General features: G+C 35.1%; 1 protein-coding gene across 10 annotated transcripts in view; it reads right to left on the reverse strand.

Moving 5' to 3' along the window:
* CACNA2D3 (calcium voltage-gated channel auxiliary subunit alpha2delta 3) overlaps positions 1-25,957 on the reverse strand; it is a 493,098-nt gene that overhangs the window by 20,188 nt on the left and 446,953 nt on the right. For 8 of the 10 annotated variants that reach the window (XM_040568227.1, XM_040568219.1, XM_040568222.1 and 5 more), the window contains 5 exons: positions 20,592-20,654; positions 17,190-17,260; positions 7,850-7,925; positions 4,227-4,279; positions 2,583-2,638 (listed from right to left, as the gene is read on the reverse strand). In XM_040568227.1, coding sequence (XP_040424161.1) covers positions 2,583-2,638; positions 4,227-4,279; positions 7,850-7,925; positions 17,190-17,260; positions 20,592-20,654 — 319 coding nt within the window. Of the gene's footprint in view, positions 1-2,582; positions 2,639-4,226; positions 4,280-7,849; positions 7,926-9,376; positions 9,423-17,189; positions 17,261-20,591; positions 20,655-25,957 lie in introns of all 10 variants that reach the window. The other 2 variants (XR_005822833.1, XM_040568223.1) reach the window with 2 other exon arrangements.

Raw genomic sequence — 25,957 nt, forward strand, 5'->3', positions numbered from 1 at the left:
CCTCTCCAACCCTTCAGTCTTCCTTAACACACTTGCACATCAGCACAAATGTTAAGGCTATCTTAAACTAATTGCTAAGTGAGAAAACAAGACCAAGTATGACAAAAATAGATTACACTAAACAGGCTCTGGGACTCCACAGATCTTCCATTAGAGACAATCCGTTTGAGAGCCAGTGGTGTATCTGTTACACAGTGGCAGGGGAATGACCAAAACCGCATCTGCAATCAAGCACTAGGATGCACATTTCTGAACTATTCTTATTTTTGTATATAATTAAAATAAATATTCCCCCAAATAGTACCTCAAGAAAAGTACTAAAGCTGGTCAGAAAAGTTTTGTTATTTCTGATGTTTCCATTATGGAACTAACTTTAACAAGTTAGCATTTTTGTAAAAATTATGACTAGTTCTACTATACCTTCTTCCTTTCTCTTCTTTTCTCTTTCTGTGTTGCTAAGAATGACCAAAATTTACCTCATCTGTAATTTTGGGTCTACTCTCACTTGTATCAACATAAGATTCATATAACAAAGAGGCTGTCAGAAATGGCAGACCAGCCTGACACCGGTCTCAGATTTTCAGACCGTCTTTGGAGTCCAGAAGATGGTGGGGTTGCCCAAGGTGTAGGACGTCAGCTTCTTCCTCACATTTACAAATGTGATTGACATTACAGGACCTTGTGCAGGAGTGCTTTTCCTACTGGGGTTTGGTAAATTGGCAGCTGTGTGGGGATGCTCTTGAATTTTCATAATTTGTAGTGCTCTAAACAGACGTTTATTTTTATGAGACAAAGAGGGATGCTGCCCTTAAAGGATGTTTTCCCTAGCATACAATGCAAGTGCCATTGGATATTCATGTCAGGATACATCACAGCATATTTGTACAGTACACTTGTAAGAAACATTGAAAAAAGTTACCCATTTCCTACTCAGGCTGCTTTGCACTGTTATATAAGCACCAGGCTCTAAGACTGGCATAACTGCCATTCCTCTTCAGATGTAAGGGACAGTTCTGCCTTTCCTGGGGCTAGCACAGCAAACCTTAGCGTCCTTCACAGCCATAAGTGTGAGACATTTTTCATCACCTTTAGGGACATCACTGGAAAGTTACTCTTGGTTTTTAGAAGACTCATGTAGAAACTTCTGATTATGAAGCAGCCTGAAAAGCAAATGGTGCCTAGCTGGTTCTCGCAGAGGTGTTTGTATATGTGCATCCAATCTGCAACAGACTGTTCATGTATCAGAAGAAATGGTTTCAGCTTTGCAATGCAGTATAGTTTCCATCAGCATGGGAAACACTACACTAAGTCGATGCACGTCAATTTCCAGAAGGCTCTTATCAAATCTTCACCTCCAGCAGACACCCATCTCAGCCTCCCTTTCCCCCTACACAGCATTTAAAACATGTTAGGCAGAAGATGACAAGTGCTGCAAGTGCTCTGCCACTTACTGCCATACTGTCCAGTTGCTCTTAGGACAGTTTATATATATATATATATATATAAAATATTTTTTCTATTATTTTTTTTTCTAGAAGAGTTCCAACATTTTATTACTATAGAGGACACTGGAATATTCCAGGGCATCAGGGTGTTCCATTTTCCCCATACTCTAACTTCTTCTAACTTTTTTCAGGATATTATTCTGGCATAAAGACAGCCTAGTATCCAGTCAATGTAAATAGGAATTAAAATCTAAAGTAACAATTTTATCTCCTGCCTTGTTGAAGAATATAGAAATCTGCAAATAGGAAGCTGAAGAATTCACTTTAAATCATTATACCAGTCAAGGGCATGCTGCACAACTGGCTTATGAAGTAGCCAATTGAATGGCACAGATGCAAATTAGCCCCTTATTTTTGAGCAACACTTCCAAAATGTCATTAAAAGTCTGCTAAAATATAAGAGGCAGCTGAAATTCAAAACTTCCATTCCTTAGGAGAAGATTTATTCTTTATGGCTAAAATATCATTATTATTTCAGATGAGGCCTCAATATTTTAAAATATCATTTGAGTAAACTGAATTTTTATAAATCCAGATTTTTTTGTTTTTAACTATTTTGATTAGGAAGATTAAAAATATATATTTTTAACCTCTCTTGTTTAAAAATCAAAGTGTAAAAAATTTACTATCTTAAGTTTTAAAACTTATCTCCTTATGAAATTATACTGAAATGACCATGTTCCTTTGGAATTTAGTTGAAATTGTATTCTCCAGCACAAGAACTTCCTACATGTCATAATAGCCCCAGGAAAAAATAAATAGTATCATCAGAAAAAGGCTAGTGTAATTGCTTTATTCATAAAGATTGCTTTGGAATGAAGGGAAACATTGTAGAAAAAAATCATTATTTACTATTTTAACGTTTCTATTACAGTAGTGTACTGTATTCCTAGAGCGCACACAAGCACTCTGGTTATCCAAATATCTTAATTATCTTATATTTTGGAAAACATTAAAAAAAGAAAAGGATGCTTAAATGAGAGACAAACCAATTTTAACAGAAGTCTATTATTTATTATTTAATCTAAAAAATTATTTACATCTAAATTAAAATATATATATATATATTACACTTACCTTTTGCTGTTAGATCAGAGTGCCACCAACTGCATAGATTAAACTCCACAAGGAACCTACAGAAATGATTAGATATGTCAAATTATCCCACAGAATATTTTCGAAACACTAAATTGCCTGTAGTTTGATACCATTAATCCTATTCTAAATAAAAGTTAATTTAGAACTGAAATTCATGTGGCTAGTGTAAGTCTGGGGTAATAAACTTCTGCTATTCTCGTATTTTCACTGTGTTGTACCTTACCACTGAGAATTCATTCTGAAATTAATCAATAAATCACAGATTAATCTACTACTAAGCAGCATTCTTATTCTTATCTGGTCTCCATTAAAATTCTCAGTGCACAGCAGCATACAGCATTTTTACTGTTGAACATTATTTAAAGCTCTTCAGCATGCAGTGTATTTTGACTGTCCAGTAAAATGCCATACGTTTATAACTGCTCTGGCTACCATACAGGAGTACACATAAAATAATTCCTAGCATTACTTTAGGATTTAAAATAATAAAACTCTTTTTATTTCTAGGAGTGGCAAAGGTTGATTAACCAGCGTCTATCCAGCTCTAAGTAGACATGTGTAGAGAATGCATTTTCCCCACTAAAAATACTGCAATTTACTCTGAAGCATGGACTGAAACATACCAGTCTGTCAGTTAGTGTGAGTGTAAAGAATATAAAACCAACACCCAGTTTATCATAGGAACATGAAACGACAGTATTTGTAATCACAGAAAGTTTCTTAAAATTTTTGAAGTAGTTATGGCTTGCATCAGTCTGATTTTAACATGATTCCTTTTCCTGATATTTACTTTGAAATCTGCATGTAAGATCAATCTCTGTACTCTGGCCAGTTAATTCTCCTTAACTTTTATCACAAATGCTGAAGAAAGATCATTTAATTTGCAATTAAAACAAAATGACTACAAGAAAAAAATTGAATCTATTTCAAAGCAGATAAAATTCACTTCAATCTGCAACTCTGCTCTCTGGTAAACACAATAATAAAGCAAATAGATAAATAACAAAATGCATTTAAGGCTTCCTCCTCATATGATATTGCTCTGTGATTTCTCAGACAAACTCTCTTAAAGGCAAGGCTCATTATGCATGAACTTAAATTGCTAGAAGAATTATACAAGATAAAAAAAATCAATATAATCTACAGAGTACACCTTATCTAGCACACGCTGTAAAGGGTCCATCTTACAGAAATTCATGAAATGACAAACACCACAATGAATCACTCTAACAGTTTGCTATATTGAGAACAGCCCACCCAAGCAGCATTACAAACAGCCAGGCATTTATGTTAAATTTAACAGTAACCACAATAATAAATTTAGTCTGTGTATTGCAATCTGCTAGACTTACTAAGCAAAGACATACAGATATAAGTGAAGACCATGAATAACATAATAAAAGTGCAACTGTGCATTCATATAGCTAGAATTTCTTCAGATTTTAACAATGCTAAATTGGACTGCCAAACATTGAGAACTATTACTGAATTAAAAATAATACAAGAAAAACAGCACAATAGATGTAAAAGGCAAGAAGTACAAATGTTCATTAAGTATTTAAAAGTATAAATACTCATTAATTTGTACAAATATTTGTGAAGTTCTTGATAAAATTTACTTACAAGACAAGCTCAGTCATAATCCATTTTACTGCAGCAAAGAAGGCATTATAAGGCTGAAGAGAAGCAACTCATTTAATAAAAAGGCAAAATATGCAGTATTTATATCTTAACTGAATTATTCACATAAAAGCAATGTTATGGATATTCAAATGCATGGATAGCATGAGAAAAAGAATAATTTTTTTATGAAAGAAAATATTACAACAAATATTAAAATATATAGTAATGAAATTTCCTTTTAATGTGGTTGGTCAGACACACAGACTATCAGCTTGAAAAGGAAAGTTTTGCAAGTGATTGTTAAATATTTAACCTCTAGGGGTTCCTATTTCCCAGGCTATTGCTGGAGGAACAGCTCTGGTAGATAATAAGGGCTTTACTCAGACTGCAGTTCAGACTTGCCTCTCTTTAATGTAAATGTCCATTCATTATCTCAGTCTAATTAGACTGGGAAAAGCTTCTGAAATTTGAAATTACCTAAATGAAGTCATCTGTGTCATACTGAAGGCCCACTTGTAAGCAGTGTAAGTAATTTTTAAGATTCTTTCTCCACCCTCTGTTTTTCTGGATCGTAACAAAGCAAATACTTTTAAAATCCCATGTTTACAATACTTCTATATTTTAGGGATAATATGGATGAATAAGGGTATTTTATGGTTTAAAAAAGAATATCAGGAAGATTATTTATGAAAGAATCTCAGGGAAAAAAGTCAGTTTTCAGACATCTGGAAAGGAGAACCTTGTCTTCTCAAACATTTGTGTTAGGGTCTCTCAGCTGCATAAAAATTGGCAGTTTTGTTTTTCAGATTCCGTATCAACAGAGCATTTTAGTACATGCAAGCAGTCATACTGACTTTAACAGTACTCCTCAGATGTCTAAAATCATGTTTTACTTGGCTGAATGAGCACCTTATGGAAGCAGTGCCCTTTGGCAGGGCAGTAACTGGCCAGTGACAGTTTTCAGAAGGCACAGCCGTGCAGAGCTGTAACTCCCAAAGCCAATGAACGAGCATCATTCACTGGCATGAAAAGCTGAAAGAGCAAACTAGCAGAATGCAGAAAGCTTGAGACCATCAAGGGTTTCACCTATTAAGGTGAAAATAGGTTTCACCTACTAAGGTCTTACAGGAAAAGATGAAAAAGCTACAAGCCTTGCCTAGAGATGTAGAGGAAAAAAGAAAAAATCAACTCTGTGGGATATCTTATTTATTTTTGTTCCAAATCAGAAAACTTGAAATTTCCCACACAAGCAATTAAAAATTTTGTTGCATACCTTCCTTTTGATAATGCCAAGTGATATAGTGGAAAAGAATATTTATTTAATATTTATAAATAAGATATATTTAGTGTAAAATACATTATGAATTAAAAAAGCTATTACTTTTAATATGAAAGCTATGAGAAAATGAAAAAAATCTTTCAATGTATCTGAAAATAATAGATTTCAATATAATGAATATAAAATGAGTAAATGTTTCGGAATTTTAGTGGGAAAAATATTTCATTACATCAATATAAAGGCATTCTCATGAAATGTGATTTTACTAAGACAGTCTTTCCCACTCAAAGACTGTTCCCTCAAAAAACGCAACAGGATTTATTCTCTCTATATGTCTCAGCAAAGAACAAAGTGGTTCTACAGAGACCTATCCAGAATTTGGAAAATTTTAAACAAGAAAATATGTTAAATAACAAAGTAACCGGTTACCTTTTAAGAACGAATCCCATACTGGTAAAGAAATGGAACAAATGATCTGTAAATCTTGTCCATCTCTAGTTTATCATTTTAGTTACACAGCCTAAAAAACCTGTGCTAGATACAGGGGTACAGCCCTGACTGCTGCTTTCCACATTTGTGGGAGAATGTTGTGAGTTCCTTTAACATCACACAGTCTTTGATGCCTATGCTCCATTTCTCTACTGTTTAAAGTATGAAGAAAAATATTAGTTTTAGAACTCTTTAAAGAGTCTCACTTTTCTCCATGTATCTATTCCTGTATGTATACAACCATAATTCTCAAATGGAATTATAAATATTTGTGAACAAACACATTGCTTATGTAGAAAATGTACTGAATGCTTCGTAATAACCTGATCTATATGTGCAAAACTGTGGCATTAAAATAGAAAAAAAAAATACTTCTGGGGACTCTAGCTCTATGGTTTAATGCACGTTCTGTTTGTATTTTCTCTGTAGTCATGGTTATTAGAAGTGATTGAATCAACAGAAAAATAGGAAACTAACCAAAGCTCTGTCAGTCTTTCTCATTGAACCTTACAAAACTCACCTGAGGTTTAAAAAAAGAGTTTGTATATCTTTAAAAAATATAAAGAAAGATCATGCCGTGAATACTTGCAAACTGAGCTGAAACTCCATGCCTTGGGATGGAAGGATGCTGCTAACAATTTTGATATATTACAACTTCTCCTGCAACTGGGATTCACAGCATCCAGTACTATTTCACTAACAGTGTAAGTCTCATTGCACAGCCTGGTACTTATTATTATACCAATCTTTTTTTAAGTTCAGGCTTTACTAGATGACAGACTGGCAAGTGCAATAAATCCAATTTTGCAGGTATTTGAAAAACATGTGGTCATGTAAATATGTAAATGAAAGCATCCCAAAGTGCAAATGATTATTAAACAAACCACAGAAACTATATATTTATAGATATTTAGAAGTTGCCAGAATTTGATATTTCCTCAACAATTTAAGTAACTACGCCTAGGCTTATTTTTTCTAGCTGGATCCCTGGTTATTTAAAAATACTACCAGATAATTTTTCCAGACTGGTAAAACTACTACAGTATTTTGCTGCAGCTTTACATAATTTTTAATGCTAAAACAGCTATTAAAAAAATCTTTTTAATATGCAAGAGCTACAGTTTATTTAACACTTTGGCAGTTCTAAATGATAGATTACTATAGTAATCAGTAAAACATACAAATGATTATAAAATGCCCTTGGAGTTATTAACTAGACATATGATTTGGAAAGAAGGATGTGTTGCCCTTGCAAGACCCAGCTTGACTCTAATCAGGCCTTGCAGAGGGACATGGTTTATATTCAGAGCTGATTGTTAGAAAAAGGGTTTAAATAATCGTTGAAATTTTACTTTAAAAGTTATCTTCTTTAAATACTAGGAAAAAATAACATAAAAATCATTAACTTATATGCTTTGCCAATGAACCTATCCTTTCTTATATTAAAAAAATCAATTTAAAATTTGAATTACATTTTTGCATGCATGTGTGTCTTTACATGTAGAAAAGGCATGCGTGATTCCAGCCACCCATACAAAGCACACTCTAGCCGTTTACAAAGTCCTGAGAAGGAGGACTCACATGGTGCAATGGACATTCCTCAGAACCTCAAAAATGAGGGTACAGTGTAAAAAGATTGCATAAGTACTTGAACTTGAAAATGCTTAACACTCTGGTTTTTGTTTGTTTTTTATAATGAACCATTGTATGTATGTACCTTGTATGTACTATGATAAACGCAAGAGATGTAAACATTCCAAATTAAAATAACGGACTTACAATGGCCATGAGATATTTGCAACAATTTTCTTTGATGATTGTGTGGAAAGGTGCTCAGAAAATTCACTGTACTTACGTCCAGTAAGCTATGGGCACTGTCGCTACTCTCTTTGTTTGTTCTACACATGGCCTGGTAGTCATAAAGTGTAATTCTACAGAGAAGAACAGAAAACTCCTTGACTAAAAGGAGAAAACACAGTGGAGTAAACATGATGATATGGAACAGTCTGCCCACAAAGTAGACAGGAAAAAAAAAGTAACTGCAGCAAGGAAAAGAGGGAAAGGGATCATTAAAATACACGTCACATGAAGGAGAATAAAGGTAAGAAACAGTGTGAAAACTTTGTAAGGACTTTATCATACTTCAGAACAAAGCAAAAGCATAACTGGGAGAAAACAGGGAAGATACACATAGTGTAACACACAATGAGATAAACAATGCAAGGAGGAGGAGAATACACATTCAACATGATGCTTAAACAATTGGTTCTGGACTGAGATCGGTACATTTAGCCCCAGAAAGTGAAAGAACCTATGTATTTGAGGGGCTTCTCACAACAGTCCACTCAAACTCCAGTAAAGGAAAATGACACTTCTGCAATTATGAGCACCTCAGTGCATAAGTAATTTGTAAAAACATGGCATTGCTTCCAAAGGGAGAAGTGGAATTTCCGTGTATTCATGGTATAGACTATTGAAGCAGCATGGATTTACTTTTGGATTTTTTCATGAGGGTAAAATAGTCCATGTCTGGTACCTGCTGAAATCAACATATGCTAGAAGCCTCCTCAGATGCATAGTAAACAGGAAATTTCTTTCTGCTTGTGATTTTACTCATCATTGACACACTTCAGAGATCTAAATGTAAAATCCAGAACTCAGAGATAGTATATGGAATTGTGATTATTTCTCTAGATCTGTCTGTCCATAGAACAATTAACAGACTACATCCATCCACATAAAAAACATTTAACATCTGTAGCAGATGTAAAGAATAAGCTGATAAGTTTCAACAAGTGTAAATATATAAATGTTACTAGCTTTATTTGAACATATCAATTTGACTTTTGCATCATCAGAGGGACAAGGGATCACGGCTGGACATAGATGTCTTAAAGATGTATGAGATGGGACCTCAACATTTTGCAATGTGTGCCTTGCTTCTAAATGAAGACACAAATTCAGCCACAGAAAGGATGTCCCAGAAGCTGCCAAAACCAGGTCATGAAATACATCACCATAAGGCATTCTGCACTGTATGCCATGAAACATTGCAACCTGTACCATTAGAATGTTTTAATCCATTGTGGTAGAAACTGTATATAATTTTTCTGATCTAATTCTGTGACAGCAACCATCACTAAAAGCTTCTTTATTATGCACTATATTTTCTTTTTGGCTTACAGGCAAAATATCTAAATATATTGGATCACGCAGCTTCAACTAAGCATTTAGTACATGGTCACACTGCTTACATTATTCATTCTTATATTCAGAGTAGAAATGGCTAGGAAGCCATTGTTTTGTGGACTGGCAGAGAGAGGCACATGGTAGACAAACGCATAACTAGAGACCTAAACATGGGTGTAAGTCGAACACTGACCATCTTTGGCAGAATCACGCCCACAGCCAGATCCGCGCACACAGATCTGCCAAGACAAACAGAGCAGTACATGGTGTAAGCTGTGCTGCCTGTATGGCATGCAGTAATACACCACTTTCCCTACCATGTTTTTCCTTTATTATTTTTCCCCCTTGGTCAGAATGCAGCCCTTGTAAGGTAATCTCTACAGCTCAGCCTTTCCAGTCTTGGTTGACTATTTTATTTCTCTACAGTTAAGGACCATGTTGTATGCCCACACTGACCTACTAGGGATGGTGGCAAGTGATTAAATGCATGTACAAGGATAGTTTAAGGATTTTAATGTGCTCTCTGCAAAGTAATCAGGGATGTGGATGATATGGTCTCATCCTACTTGATTCAATATCTAGTGTTACAAGTTGAATAATATTCAGTTTTGCCTATATTCTTTGTAAAAGGTTTTTCAATACAACTTTGATAACCATTTATTTGGTATTTGAAAATGCAATCATTTTCTCAACTTTCAGTTTCATACAGCAGAACCACTTGTTCAATCTGCGGACTCATCCTGCTAAGAAGTGTTAATGAAATGTTATTACAGCGTGCCATTTGGAATGTGTTTTGAACTTCAGGTTGAATATTTGGAAGAAGTCTCCCCTCTCCTCCCATACTTATACTTGTTATTGTTTAATTAAAATGTAATAAATAGTTTCTTTAAATGCTCAAAGATAAAGAGTCATAAATGGACTGAAATATGTACTCAGAAATACAACTAATATTGTGTCTAATATTAATATAAACATGCTATATTTTTGTATATTATCTTACTGTATTAGAGGGAGTAGACAGCAGTCTAGGATCGTATTATGAGGAAGAAGAAGAAAAACATTAAAAGATGTGTAGTTAAATAAAAGTTCATTTAACAGGGGAAAAATACTAAAATACTAAAATTTTCAGCGATGGAAGACGGGAAGAGTTGTAAAAGAAAAAATCTCAAAATCATTGTGGAACACTGCAAAATTGTTGTTGTTTGGAAATGTTTTAATATCATCTGTGGATGATACAATAAGCTTAGCTTTACTACATATATTTGAAGGTGAAGTGTGAAGATTCTGGTTCAGGAACAACCTGGAAAATAGATAATGTATCCACGTTTACAGAGAAAAAAAAATAAAACAAACAAACAAACAAACAAAAACTTTAGCAAAATCTTTATCAAATCTTTAGAAAAATCTTTAAAAAATCTTTAGAAAAGTACATGACAGACATTGAAAACATCCTGGAAAGAGTTCTGATTTTTGAACCATGAATTCCCATCTCAGTGACTTTCCAAGCAGGCAGGCTCAACACCTATCTTAAAGTTTCTAAAGACCACTCAAGCTACTATAATACAGAACGTGCAAAATATACCTGTGAAAGCATTACTGCCAAATGATCTTATAAAGACCTTATTCTTCCGCATTAAAAACAAAAAGGAATTTTACACTATGCTTCAAAGATCAGCAGATGAAGCCCATAACCACATTGAAATCTGAACACTGCAACACATTGAATCAATTCTGGATTCTGTCTCTATGAATGGTACTGAAGCTCAGTAGAAATGGGTTCCAAGGCATTTACAAATTCAAATACAGTTTTGCTCTGTTTTGGTTTTATTCTTGTAAATATACTAGTAAGGTAAGAGCCTTCCAGCCCCATTCCTTGTAAAGGCTACTACAGTATCTGTAGTCAAAACAGTAGCCTAAGACACTGTGGTGCTTCTGTGTTCAGATGTCATTTCCAGAGTGTTATTTTCTTGCTAATGTCCTCAAGATTTTACAAAATAAGCTTTCCTTCATCCAGACAGACCTAATTCACTGTTGCAGAAAGAAAGGCTTCCAGATTACCCTTTTTGAAGTGATTGTGTTCTAGTTTTAAATAACTGTTTGCAGCTACCTGTATCCTGTTCAACTGACTATACTTAAGCAAACCTGATTGCCTGCTTCCCACAATCTAATTTTAAGACCATCTAGGTGCCATGCTGTGTATTACAGCACTTCATGGGAGATCTATTCTCTTGCTACAAACAACATGCTTGGGACTTTCTGACATCACCATGCTGCTAACTGCCCCTATTTCCACACCTCATCACTGAAGCCTACACAGCAATTGATTTCAACGTCAGCCATAGGACAAACACGGACTACGTGTGATAATCTTGAACTAATGAAAGATAACTTTCCAAAAATGAAATGTGTAGCTCCGTTGTATGTAACTTCAGGAGTCAAGTACATTTTAGTGAAAACCTTTTTATTGTTAATTTTCTGATACAGTAAATTCCAGTCTTGTACTTTGCAATGTACTTACAATAAAATACAAATCTGGTTCAAGAAAATTAAGCTCCTAAGACCTACCAGCAGTACAGGCTATACTAACAGATGTACACTATTTCTTTCAGCTAGATTTTCAGCATTACTATGGATTTCTACTTGGTAGTGTGAAATATCATCACTGACAATTATAACAGCTGAAAGATCTTCAACGCATAAAATTTTGTCATCAGTTTAAGATAGTTGAGGTGAGGGGAGGTGTTCATATGCGTAGGAATAATAAGCTTCTTACCACGGAATAAACATTAAAAAAAGAACAAATGCTTAAAAAAAAAACACCAAAAAAACCTAGGATGCAAACAATAAATGAAGCCCTAATTTTTGACACTACTGTTTGCTCAGTGTTCTATGTAAAAATTAACAGAGATTACAGCTCACTTCTGGTGGAAAGACATTCATTAACTCAGACAGAAGATATTCAGCCTGTCTAATATTCTTGCAAGGAGGAGAAGGAATGACAGTATTGATGTGAAGAGTAAACTAGCGTCTTAAGTTTAGAGAGGGGCTTTGTAGGGAGATAGCAGGACATGTATGGAATCCTGTGCTGTTTCTGTCCTAGCTCTCCCACCTTCATTGACAGATTATCAATATCCAGAAGCTGTCAGACTAATACTTTTCACCAAGGAAATCAAGAACATGATGAAAAATAAACTACAGCACTTTGAGAAAACAAATTTGTCATCGCATATCTTTGCTTTTAACATTCAGTTATTCCTAACTGCCAAAGTGCTGCAAAACGCACGGTGTACAAAACCTACAACTCAACATGTATTTGCAGCATACAGAATGACAATTCATTTACATAGCACACATGTCTAGGTTTCTATTAGGTGGGTAAAAGGATTCCAAAATACTAATATATTTCACGAAATCAGTAGTAATATTTACAGAGATGTAAATTCTCACTATGCACGAAGTCAGTTTTGAGACATTAATTTTAGACGTTGGGAGGACAAGATAGGAGCAGAAAACATCCACACATCAGGATGGGGGTCCTTGTCTGGGTCCTTATCATTAGTGATGACAAGAGCACAATGACATATCATTTTTTGCCTACAGGTAGCATGCAGTTAGGAATAAGGTCTACTTGTAAACCTGTACTAGACAGTCTGCTATATAGTTGTGTTTCTGACAACTATTTCATTGATGAAAATGGAAAGTCATTCTTCAAGGCAGTATAATTATATATTACTCATCTAGAAATTGAAGAATAAAGACGCACACCTCATACATGCTCTGCAGTGCACATGACATTTAATATAGCAGATAATAATAATGCTTGAGTGGAAATAAATTGCAAAGCAAGTTCATTAAATTTTTAACCAGGGCATGTAATGATGGGACAGGAGGCAACAGTTTTACACTGAAAGAGGGTAAGATTCGGAATGAATATATGGCAATAACTTTACATAATGAGGGTGCTGAGACACTGGAACAGGTTACCCAGACAAGATGTTGTTGCCTTATCATTGGAGATGTTCAAAGTGAGGTTGGATGGGTCTCTGAGCAACCTGATCTAGTGAAAGATGTGCCTATGGCCGAGGGGTTGGACTAGATGATCTTTAAAGGCTCTTTCCAATCCACACCATTTTGTGGTTCTGTGATTCTACATACTCTAAACATGGGCTATATCTTGAACTTACTTTTACTAAATAAATTCACTGGTAAAGATAGTGTGGTTAGATAAAAATATAGATTTTTTTATAATCTAAGAACTGCAACATCACACATATTTATCCACTAACAAATCCAGTAACTCCATTTTGAATTGTTCCTTCACTCTAACACTGATCTTCTCCAAAGTATACATCTACATTCCAAAACATTGCCAAATTAATACAAAACAAATGTCATGACATTTTCTAAAGGTCAAATAAGTGGCTGTAAAAATTCACATGAAAATAAATGTAATTTCTAAATATAACAGTGTCCATTTAACACCTTCACCAAATTTCAAGAATATCTAATTTAAATGAATGCTTAAGTAAGGTAAAGTAGCCTAAACTAAACAGAAAAATATCCTTCATTTGGAAGCTGTGCTGCCTCAGTGGGAATCAGCAACCCGCTGGCGATCAAACAGGTACCATTTTCATGATGTGGCTTTAAGAATGTTTTGCTCCTTGCAAGTAGTTTCACAAAGAGTTCTGAATTTTTGTATAATCTTATAACCCAGAGGCAAAACACTTGTTAGGTTTGGCACACAAAGCAAATCAAGACAGGGAGATGAAAGTCTGCCTCTATGTGCATGTATTTAGAGAACACAGGTGAAGGATTTGGACTGTACTGTGCCATAAGGGCATAGACAGCATGTATTATTCACTAGAAAACATGTGAGTTAAGATAAAGGAACAGGGGTGAAAAAGTAAGAGACAAGAAGAGCTCTCAAAGCATTAAGAACTTGTTAGAGTGAGCCTAGCATCTGGAAAAGCTGAAAATAAGAGATGCACCATTTCAGTACTGTATCCTGAAAACAGGACTAGACACCAAAGCACAGACTTGTCTTCAGATGCCAAGAGGATGCCTAGTGGAAACAGAACTGTTAAGAGGAAATGATGCTACTTCCATATTTGCCTTATAGAACTGATTAGTTTTCCTTGTTCTGGAAAGGATCAAAGTGTTTTCAAGTCAAGATACATTTAATTTTCTATCACAGATTTATTAATTTCGTTTTGTTGGGGATCTCATTGCTTTGATGGCCCTTGATTTTTTTTCTAATGCTAAACTTTTTCTTTAGATTTTCATGCTTTGAGCAGTAGAATCTTTATTTTCCCCAATGTTTTTACATAAACAAAGTGCTGAGGAAACTATAAAGAATCTTTTTTCTGAGTTATGTGAAGCAGATACTTTTCCAGAAGCACATCTTTATTTAATAATGAATTTAAATTATATTTTAACTATTTAATTGTATGCAATATTCAGGGTATAAAGATAAACATCATTTTCCTAAATGAAATCACAGAACATGTCATGTTGCTGTGGAGACACTGATATCGTTTTTTCCTCTAAATATAAAACCCATAAACTAAGAAAATATACATACATATGTACATACATAGTATTCAAAAGAAGTACTGAGTTTAAAGAAATTAGGGAGGGAAGGAGGTATTTAAGTTCACTTTAAAAAATAAACAGCTAACGCTAAAATTGAATTTCATCCTGCTGCAGGTTGAAAAGAAATATAGTCAGAAGCAAACAACCCCCTTTTGTTTAACACTTCCAGCTCAATCCTAAAAAGAACTTCTATATCATCCAAATTAGTGGTAGTTGAGAGAACTCACAAAGGGTTATTTCATTCCTTTTGTGGACAGAGAGCCTGAAAGCAGGCATGAACCAGTGAGGTAGTAGCACATGGCTGCACTGCTACCCAATGGTGCCAAAGGAAGAGTGGGCTCCCATCCCCACAGTTACTGGGCATGTCAGGAAACTCTTCTGCAGAGAAGATCAGGCGGTGTGGAACCTTCTACTTCTAAAACAAATTACAAAGGAGCAAGACCAGTTCTAACAAAGCAATGTTATTTAATTCAGCTGCTGAATGGGAGATGCCATATAAGAAACAATCTGCGAGGAAGGATGGCTCTGGAAAATCAGAATAAAAGGCTAAAGATCAGAGCTTGGTCTCTGATTTTGTCTTCATGGTAAGAGCAGAAATGACAAGGGTAATGCATGCATATATATATTGTGCCCTCAGGGAAATCAACGGATAATAGATTCTGCCACCATTCACTGCACCATTCACTGCTTTTTTCTTATTCCATACAAAAATAAAATTTGGATAAAAAAATAACACCCTCATAATAAATATAGTAAAAATATGGTAAATGTGTCTGAGTATTTTTCACTAGAGAAGCAAAGATTCCTCCTTAATGTTGATAGAATAATTTAATTTTAAAGGCCTCATCTACCACAGCTCAAAAACAGTGTTTTTTGTTGCTGCACTGAGCTATCTGCTGTACAGCAGGAAAAGCAGGTGGCTCATTTAGTGCAATTACACCACTTTGATTCTCTCCCATTTTTAACTGATTGGCAGTGACCAGTTTATTGTGTTTAAATAATCGGCTTATTGTGTTTACATTTCTTTAGCATGCAGCTCCGTTGCACTGAGCTGGTGGCTTCATTATCTGTAACTCCCTCACAGCTCGAGACCAGAAAAATCATAAGCCAATGATCCACACCAAGTTGGCACCCACCACAGTTTAGATGGAATACTTGAGCCATGCAGCCTTTGTTTCCTCAACTGTGGTACCTACTACCATCAATTGTTCAGTAGATATTTTGTTTGAAATGCCTTGCTAGGCAGGACAAAAAAAGTGGGACAAAGTAAAGCATTATCCTTTTATTTTAACTGTACTTTTTTTGTTTGCATTAAATAAAATGCTTCATCTCATGTATAAACAGATCTTTTCATTCTAGAACCCGCTCTATAAATAGGTATTACTTCACTTCCTTTTACAGCATATATTAAGAACGTAGTGCTAAACACACAAAAGCTGCCACCCTCAGAGAACTAGGATTTGGGATGATTCAGTGAGTGCTAGATCTTTCCATTTCAGGTCAGTCATTTACTGGGAGTGGTATTCAGCTATAATGCGCAGAGGAAAAGCTTTCTGCCTTTAATGCACACAGAAAGCTTTCTGCCTTTAAGAGAGCTGGTTTACCAAGGAAGCACACAACCATCTGTTTTGAGAGCCTCTGTATACACCCTTGCATGCAATAACTCAATTCAGTGGTTGATGGGAACAGTGATGTGTTATTTTTTTATACTATAAATGCACAAGAAAGTAAAAGGGAAAAGTACTATGCACATGGACTGCACTTCCAGGGTAGGGGTAAGGAACAGTTCTTAGCAATGTGAAAGCCACAAAGACTTCAGTGCTGAGTTACGGGTTAAAGGGAAATGTTCTTCACCAGGACTCATACTTCATTTCAAAGGACAACATCAGATCACCATTAGTTTTTATTGTTATCATGATATTGTCACCAGATTAATAGCCACAGCAATGTTCAAGGTCAGTTAACGTGTGAGGAAAAAATACTGGAAAAATTACTGGCGGAACACTCTTATAACAGTAAGGCACTTTTCATTGCCCAGTTTGAGCAATCTCCAACTCTAAATGTTTAATGTTGCATCAATGATTTGCTCTAGAGCCATTTAAAACCATTCAGTAGTAGATATGGTCAAATCCCACTTCCACTTGAGCACAGTGGGAACAGGAGATGCACACAATTTTAGCATCGCAGTCCAATAAACAAGAAACTCCTTGTAAGCTGTCTCCAATACCCTTAACATGCAGGGCACCAAATTACACTAAGATCATATAGGAAAAAAGGCATAATGAGAATCCAGCCATGCTGTCAATCTTGACCTTCTTTTATATGACTTCAGTTTTGTTTAGTTTTATTTATTTTTATTTTATTTTATTTTTTTCAACATTTTATAAGAGATAGAACATCAGTTTAATTCTTACCTCTTAAAGGAGCCCATTGTTAGTAATTTGTTCATCACAGCCCCTTCAACCTCCCCAAAAAAGTTGCCAGTCTGCAAGGGAAAAATACAAAAAATTACCAGAAGTGTGGATAAATGCGAAATAACACTGGATGCAATTTAAACTGGCATATTCTGGGATCTGACAAGAGTGGCTTTGACAGCTACATAGATAGGTTTTCAGGACTATTGCTTCATAAAAACTGAAGAGGACTTCACAGTCATGGCAAGTTATAGGGATTATATTATTACCCCTGAGCAGATGTGAGAGCTTATACAGTAGATTGAGGGACATTATATAACATCTAATATCAGAAATAAAAGCCATCCCAACCTAAAGCTTGTAAAGGAAACACACTAATCTGATCACAAATCCTTGTGATTAAAATGTTACTCAAAAAAGCTATAAACAGGTTGTGAGAGGATTTCATAAACAGTCATAAAAAAGCATTGTTTATAATTCCTGCATGACCTGTTTAAGGAGCTGGAATAGTACATTTCAGCAATCCTATAAACTTTAACTGCAGACAGAATCATTTTATACTTAAAACCACTCAACCTGATGAATTACGCATTTCGTCCTTGTTCAGTAAATGTGGACGAATAAAAATAAATCTCTGTTGAGAAAACAAACATTCATGTTATGAATTTGGTATGTAATACGGAAGTGACTCTTTTCTGCAGCCATTCATATGGCATTCTAAAATCTTGCATGTACGGCATTCTTTCTACTTTGGAAAGACTTTTTTTTTTATCTTAGGACCTCAACTCCCAGAAGGATTGGGTATGTTCTCTGCAGTGTTTAAAGGGAGAAAACCACAATTTATGGGGGAAAAGGGCACCACACTCTCAAATTACATGGATTCCATAGGTTTTGTATGAATTAAACCCCAATTCCATTACAAGGAACCTACTTGACCTCAAGTATGCACCTGGGAGTTTGCAGGCAGAGAAGTTACAGCCCTAGCCAAAAGTGGCATTCCTCTACCAAAAAAAGCATGTATTAACTTTTTTTTTTTTTCTTTAAAACAAACAAACCCAAAAGAAAACAACAAGAAGAACAAAAAACACTCGGGAAACTTGGCATATTTTCCAAAACATACAGGTGTGCAAAATCTCCTAGAAACAAGAGGAACATTTGTGGTTTACATGACTAAAAATACTAGCTTCAGTAGCCCTAGCTGACTGACGAAGAAAGATTATCCTAACTATGGGAGAGGCAGTCAGTTAACGTCAAAAAGCCGAAACCATAAATGACTAATATAACCTTAGATAGTAATAAACTTGATTTTTCAAGTTTTGCTTCATCTTATAAAGACATTTCACTGACAGTTCTCCCCACAAAAGATTCGTCTGTAAATCCTAGTTCTCTTCAAAGCAGTAACACCCAGATAATTGTAATTTTTAATATATTTGGATTTGGTGATAACTCAGATGAAGAATTACACTGCCAAGTGTAATTACACTGCCAATCTTGTGTGGACAAGATTCTTAGAATGGTTCAGGTCATTTCTGGCAAGTCCAAAGAAAAACAGTGCTGAAGCACATTCAGGAATGAACACTTGTTTCTTATTCCATGAAATGATAGGAAGGCTTTCTCCCTATATATGTACTTTAGGATGCAGTGACAAAGGAGCAAGAGTCCATAGACTTGGCTTGGGGTTCTTGTAAAACCAGCATCTTATCACTTGCTCCCTGACATTCCATCAGCAGTGAGTGATTTTCAGCTGCTTGTCTCCTACCTCAGAAAACAAATAGGCAAGACTCACATATGCTTGATGTTACGGGCAGGAATAGACGTCGCTCCAAAGAACTTAAAATCTGACACATTTCTAGCCTAGTTATGGTCCAACATCTGTCCATAATATATTCCTCATAGGAATATGTAATAACTAGTATCAGGTAATCTACCAAAGAAAACATCTCTTCCTAATCATATTTATTGGCTGTAGCCAACTATCAACTAGCAAATGAATTACACAAATACCATGCACAACAACAGGGGGACAAACCAGACAAAATGTTTTCAGTGTATCATCATTATTCTACAATGAGTGTTATTCTTGGGTCATTGCTCAACTAAGTGGAAAATATATATTTGATAGATGTAGGGGAAAAAATGTTTCTAACATAATGCAGTTAATGTTAAACAACACCATATTTTTAGTTCATGTCATTTTATGGGTACACCCTCGAATGATATTCATAACATGCTTGACGTTTTAAAGGGTGGAAGCAATACATGTAAAACAAAATAATAAATTTCAGCCCTCAGTTTTGAATATAAGATAGCATATTGTGAAGAATGACTACTTCACAACTCAGTACAGTATCTGTTTAGCAGCTAATGCTCCGGAACAGTATTGGAAGGATAATAGTTTCAGGAAAAAATATATTTTCCTTGTTTATTAGTTGCTAGCAGACTCAACCAAAATGGAGCAAGGGACAGAGGGATTGTAGGGAAAGATTATCAAATTCCTTTTGAGCAATGAAATAAACATCTGTATCTTTTTACTTTAAGAAGTTTCAGATTTAAGGATGCAATAATTCAAGCTTTTAATTTAAAAGTGAAATGTTCAGTTTGGCTTCTTTTTTGCCATCCACTTACAGTGCTTTTTTTTTTTTTTTTTTTAAAGCCTCCTCTCCAGTCACTCTTCTAAGTCACCCAGAGCTCTTTCTGATAGCTGTTTCCCAGTAACCAGCCTAGTCATAACAAATTTAATTCTCCTAAGGGCTGAGTAAGAGTATGGATAACTATGCACAGTCCCAACACACACAAGAAATTCAGTTTCAGACAACTCTGGCATAACTGGGGCAGCATCCCATCAGTTCTCAGGCAAATGTTTATGAGGAGGATAGTGGTGGGTTCTTAATAAGGTTTGCAGAAATGAAGAATTATACATTCATTTTTCAGTTAGTGTCCATGAACGCAAAGCAAATTAATGTTTTAAATGATCTCCCCATTAATCATGATCCTTGTCCTCTCTATTGTGGTGCTGATCGCTGAGTTTTAGTCCTTCAGTGGCTGTAATACACTTCAGAAAACAAACTCTTCAGAAAACAAACTCTTTCCTCCCCATCCTTCACAGGTGGCAAAAATGCCAGAGTGAATCTTTCCTCTTGGGGTAAAAATTTATCATGGAAGATAGACAGTTCTGCAGCAAAGAAGCCCTTTCGGAGAACAGTTATGAGTTCATGACTCTACACCACTGGGTGACAGAAACTGAGCTCCCGTGAGAGGCAGCTCACATTATTCATTGAAGGAAGTTTTTAACTTCATGCTACTAATTACTTAACATTTTTAAGACAGTGGCCTACTTTAAATAAATAAATAAATAATATAAATCAGTAATAGTAGATAACTGAATAAAAATCTTTCACTTACCTGCCTATAGTCTTCAGACACTAAAATAAATCCATTGTTATCTATTAGGTAGCAACTGATAGACTGAAAAATAATAAAAAAATACAATTTAGATTTTTGGTTTTATGATACAGCGATAACTTAGTTTACTTCCAAATGACTTCTAAATAGATAAAACTTTCAGGTTCTTTTAATGGTTTACATAACTTGTAAGTGGATGTAGTCTCAACTCATGGGATGTTACCTGAATTAGTTTTTATACAGTTAGTTCATGTAAAACAAAACAAAGATGTATACAGAAATAAAAGATATAAAAAACTATAACAAACATTAAAAGAACAGGATCAGTGCTTTTCTAATTCATTCTTTTATTCCTTGTATTCCTCAGTATTTCCTCGTAACACAGTTTGCAAAGGCATAGAACTCTGTTGCTCCTGATGGCTTATCCTGTGTTTGGAGAAAAACATCAGCACAATGTCATTACCTTAATGATGTATTAATGAAAACACAGTGTCAGCCTGGAGGACCAACAGGGGACCAGGTAATATTTTTTAATTTGGTCACTGGAGGAGGGGAACAGAAACTTCTGTAAAAGAGGCCCCACAGGTCTCCTAAAAGCTTTTCAAATTGTGTTTTTAATTGGGAACTGGATTCAGAGGTAGGACTGTTAGCTTTTCATAGGTCAGACTTATAAATTGCATAAAACTAGGTAAACTCAAATCAGTGCTTCCCTCCATACGTGCATGCGCTATTTTAACCTTAAGTGAATTACTTGCTACGGGCAAAGTTTTAATTACTGTGCTTCAGAGTTTAAACATAAGGTTCACCTCAAACCTTGATATAACTCAGTTTCTCTTCATTATTGCCAAATACCTACCTGAGCGTTAAATCTTTAACATATTTCTATCATTAGTCTAAATCAGCAAACATTTTAACATCATTCCCTGAATTTTTAGTGACATTTGTGTAAAAAAAAAATAAAATTGTAGGGTGGCTTCCAATACAGGAATCATCGTGGCTTTGCTTCTCATTCAAAACTTTTCCTGCTGTGAAGGGGCTGAACAGAAACATGATAAAATGTGCTTTCTGCTACACCCTGTACACATCCAGCAAAATCTCTCTGCAGTGTTATAAAGGAAAGTAGGGCTGATTTTGCAGTAGCAGTTGTGCAGGGTGTTGTGAAAATGCAGCTGGATTTTTCAAGAGATTCCTAGATGAGTCTGATTCTCACTCTGGCCATACATTATTGTTCTGTGGAACTGCAGAAGAGGGACTGGCAGAAATGCTGGCATGAAGTTTAGTTTTGGAAAAGCAAATATACCCAAACCAGGCAAAAGTTTGAAATGAATGTAATTCTCTAATGCAAATGAAGGCTATTCTTTCTAATAGGGGAACTAAGCTCCAGACACCCCTAGTGGCAGAAAACCCGTCAAAAAGGAAGTTGAAACAACTAATTATTTCCAACCTTTGATCTGCTAGAAAGCCAAAAACTGTCAAATACAACATGACAAGCTGATGATTCTGGCAAGCAACTGAGTAGAGCTAAAGCATTGAGAAGAGGCAGCTACCCAACCTCAATGGTGTGTGAAGAGTGGAATTTCAGAAGTTGGACTGTAACTCCAGAACACTGCTATCCCCAAAGTCTATCATAAACCTCCCATAAACTTTATTAATAGAAGAGCTAAGCCAACAAAGAGCTCTTTTGAGGATACTTATTTGCATTCCTCATGCATGAAAGATTAATCTAAAGACAGTACATTAGAAAAAATCTCTCTCCACAGCATAGAAAATAATTAAGAGTAGTTACATTGGGTAAGAGAGAGTGTAGGCTTCATTTCATAATTTATGGATTACATACAGTTGGGAAAACACTGACGTGACTCAACAGTAAGTGGATGTGTGTCAAGTCTCTAAGCCGTAGTCATTCATTAGTACTGTCCAAAATTTTAAGTGATGCTAATGATAGCTAATTGCTATTAGAGACAGGCAGTAAGTGGAATCTGCATCTTGTTAGAGGTGTTTGAAGATAACTAGGTTTCTATTTCTATCGATTTTAGAAACATTTAACAACGGGGTGATGTTCATTCAGGACCACTCATTCACCTACCAGCCAGCAAGATAACTAATTTTCACCATTTGGTACTACACCGAAGGAACATTTTGCAAATGAAATTTAGCATTGAAAAAGGACAGTGGGGTGCATTTATTTGTCCACTACATCAGCAAATCTCAAATAGAAAATGACAAATGCAAAATTAACACATGGGGTAATAATATTTGCATAGACTAGAACTGTATGAAAAAGGTTTAATTCACAATGGTTCACAGGTGTTGGAAGTGAACTACACACAGGTTTGCCCAAAGGTTCAAGTTCAATGAACTTCAGATTTCAAGGGGAACATTCTGTAGGTGGAGAGTCCCTGAGCTTGTAAAATAGAGCAGGCATGAAGTCCAGAATAAACACACCAAGAATGTTGACTGAGGTCTGAGAACACATTTGGAGTACAGTAACTTTGATCAAGTTCAAGTCCTCTATGTATTTGTCACAGCTCCAATATATAACAACAGTAATGGAATGTTATAAGGGTTAAGAAACCAAAAAAACTAAAATAAAAAAATAAAATAAAATGTGAGACTACGAAAACAAGAAAAAAATGAGCAAATTCAAAGCTCTCTAAAAGAAAGCAAAAAATACTTCTGAGGAATTGCAAATCTGTCAGGCAACTGCATTTCAGAATCAAATTGCTCAACTAATTCTTTGCATGACTATTGTGACACCTTATTTCCATTAGTTTCATTTCTTAATACTTTTAAATGCTTTAATTTGTACGGTAATTGTTCATTAGATATTTTCTTACTGTTGAGAAAAGACAGCTGTGGAATATTATTGGGGACCTGTAATATTTGATTGAGTCCTATTAACAGATAGTGTATTTTGTCAAAAAAAAAAAAAAAAAAAGAAAGAAAAAAAGAAAAAAAGCTTGGAACCTCTAAATTATCAAGGTTCATACAATTTCTCCCTGTGTTGATCCTCCTGCTGATGTCAATTGAAAATAACTGAAAAGCCTTTGAGCAGCATTTTCTTTGCATATGAATGTAACATAAAAAGAAGTTCCACATGAACTTTTAGCAAAGTATATGCCAGTTCTTACGAACTGCCGATGTGATAAAAAGGAAAAAGTGGATTGGTTATGGCTGTGGCCTCTTGGAATCCTTATCATTGTATACTCAGTTCTTCACATGGACAGACCATAAGCATCTTTGCAGCAATGATAATATGTCAACAATTCTTGTCTGGATGAAGCAGTTGAACATGTTGCAGCCAGGAGAGTCCTTTACAGAAGAAACTGTGTACTGTTAACTATTCTGTCACAAAGGCTATCTCAAACGAAGGAAGTCATCTCTGCTCAGCCTTTAATCCTGCAAGTGTGGTGCCTTATGCTAAATGAGATTTTACACAGCACTCTGTGCACACTATGTGCAGTTATACTTCTCAAACTGGTTGGCTATGACTGGAAACCTATTGATAAGGAATATTTAAACAACTCAAGGTAAAGTATGCACCTTAAATCTACAGCAAGTTATAATAAAACAAGGTCACGAAACTTTAGCTAATTAAAAGTTCCACAGACCTGGTTTGTCAATGGGTGCATGATCACTTTTAGGAGAATGGGACAATAAACATTATGAGATCTCCTTACAATCATTGTTAATGCAAATGACAGCCTGAAATTGGGGCTAAATAGGTACTTTCACACACACCCACCTGGGAGGAATCTGCTTTGGTTTTTTTTTTGGATATTTTTTTATGTGGAAATTAGAAGTTTACTTTACTTGGTTAAATAATACAAGCTGTAAATGGAGAAGTCTAAGTCTTTACAACTAGAAATGCTAAAGACGTATTGGCTCATAAGGTCCATTTCATGGCCAAAGATGGCATGATCATCACAATTCTGTGTTTTGGTTTACTGCAAATTTTCTTTTCTATTATTTATTACTATCTCTGTCCTTCAGATATCTTCTTCTGCTGAAGAAGTTAATGCTCTACTCTTATAATTGCTGATGTCTGAAGTTTTGCCTTTGTCTCTGGAATGGTTTTTGTGATCTGAATTTCATACTGAGCAGACATATTTAAAATATATATATATATATATATCACTGCACGTGCATCCTGGACTCATTTTTAAATAAAACACATTTCAATGTCACAGTATATGGGGTTATGAAGTAGAATACTAGAAGTGTGATTGCTAAGATGGATGATGTATCTTTAAAACTTTTTATAATTTTATACAAAAGTAATCCAAAAATTAAAATAACATTGTTTACCTTAAAGAACAACATATACAATGTAATAACAATCAATGTTAGAAAGAATTCTCAGATAGATTTGTGAACTTTTTTGACCAGAGTTATTTGGATTTTGAATTACATGTCCTTCAGAAAGCCCAACCCAGCTCAATTTTCATTACAGGAAATATCACAAAGTACTTTATGTAACTACTTTTGTTATTGTTATTATTATTTTTTTTTGATGTGCTGAACAGCCCCTAATGAATTTTGGCTACTCCAAATGAATCAACTACTGAACAGGTAGGAATACACTCAGAACAGTGGTCCAGGTGGTGGAAAATGTAGGGATTTCATTGGAAATACATTAATACAGGACATGCAGCACCTCTGTGAAAAAACAGGTGTGTCTAATTCAAATGCTGAGACAGTCAGAAAGAGTTCTTTACGTCCAGACTAGAACACAGATAAGAAAAGACTACAGAGAGACAGAGAAAATTAAGACTTATGGAATACAACAAATAATGTATGTTGGTTTCTATTGTAAAAAGAAGAGACAGGAACTTGTGAGAACTTGAAGATCATCAGAAGAGATGAGGAGGGGTTGTTTAAATACCAGAGTTTGCAATGGTGGGGGGAAACAGTTTTCAGTTTGCTGTACAAATACTTTTTAACACTTTGTTGAAAAGGGTGTAAATGGCAGCAAAAGCTAAGAACACACTGACTGCTCACTTCTGGCGATACAGACAGCAGCTTCTCTGAAAACAACTGAGATGTATAAAAACAGAATAAAACTGTATGAAAACTTTATAATTATATTAAACAATGGTATTCTACTTTTTAAATAGATTGCAAAAACATTACATTGGCATGAATTACAGAGGCAAGAAGATTCTTGCCTTTTAATGTATGTTTTGCAACATTTCTTTTGGATCACTGTATGAAAAGAGAATCTCCTACTCATCTGTTTTTTTGCTATGGTTCTCGAATATTACTAGAATTACCATGTTTCAGGATAGTGCCCTTGAATTATGTGAATACAGCCTGAAGTTTTTGTTTCCAGCTGTGTGAATTTATATTTCATGATACTTTAATGC

The sequence above is a fragment of the Cygnus olor genome, chromosome 10 (genome assembly GCF_009769625.2).
Source record: "Cygnus olor isolate bCygOlo1 chromosome 10, bCygOlo1.pri.v2, whole genome shotgun sequence".
Lineage (NCBI taxonomy): Eukaryota > Metazoa > Chordata > Aves > Anseriformes > Anatidae > Cygnus > Cygnus olor.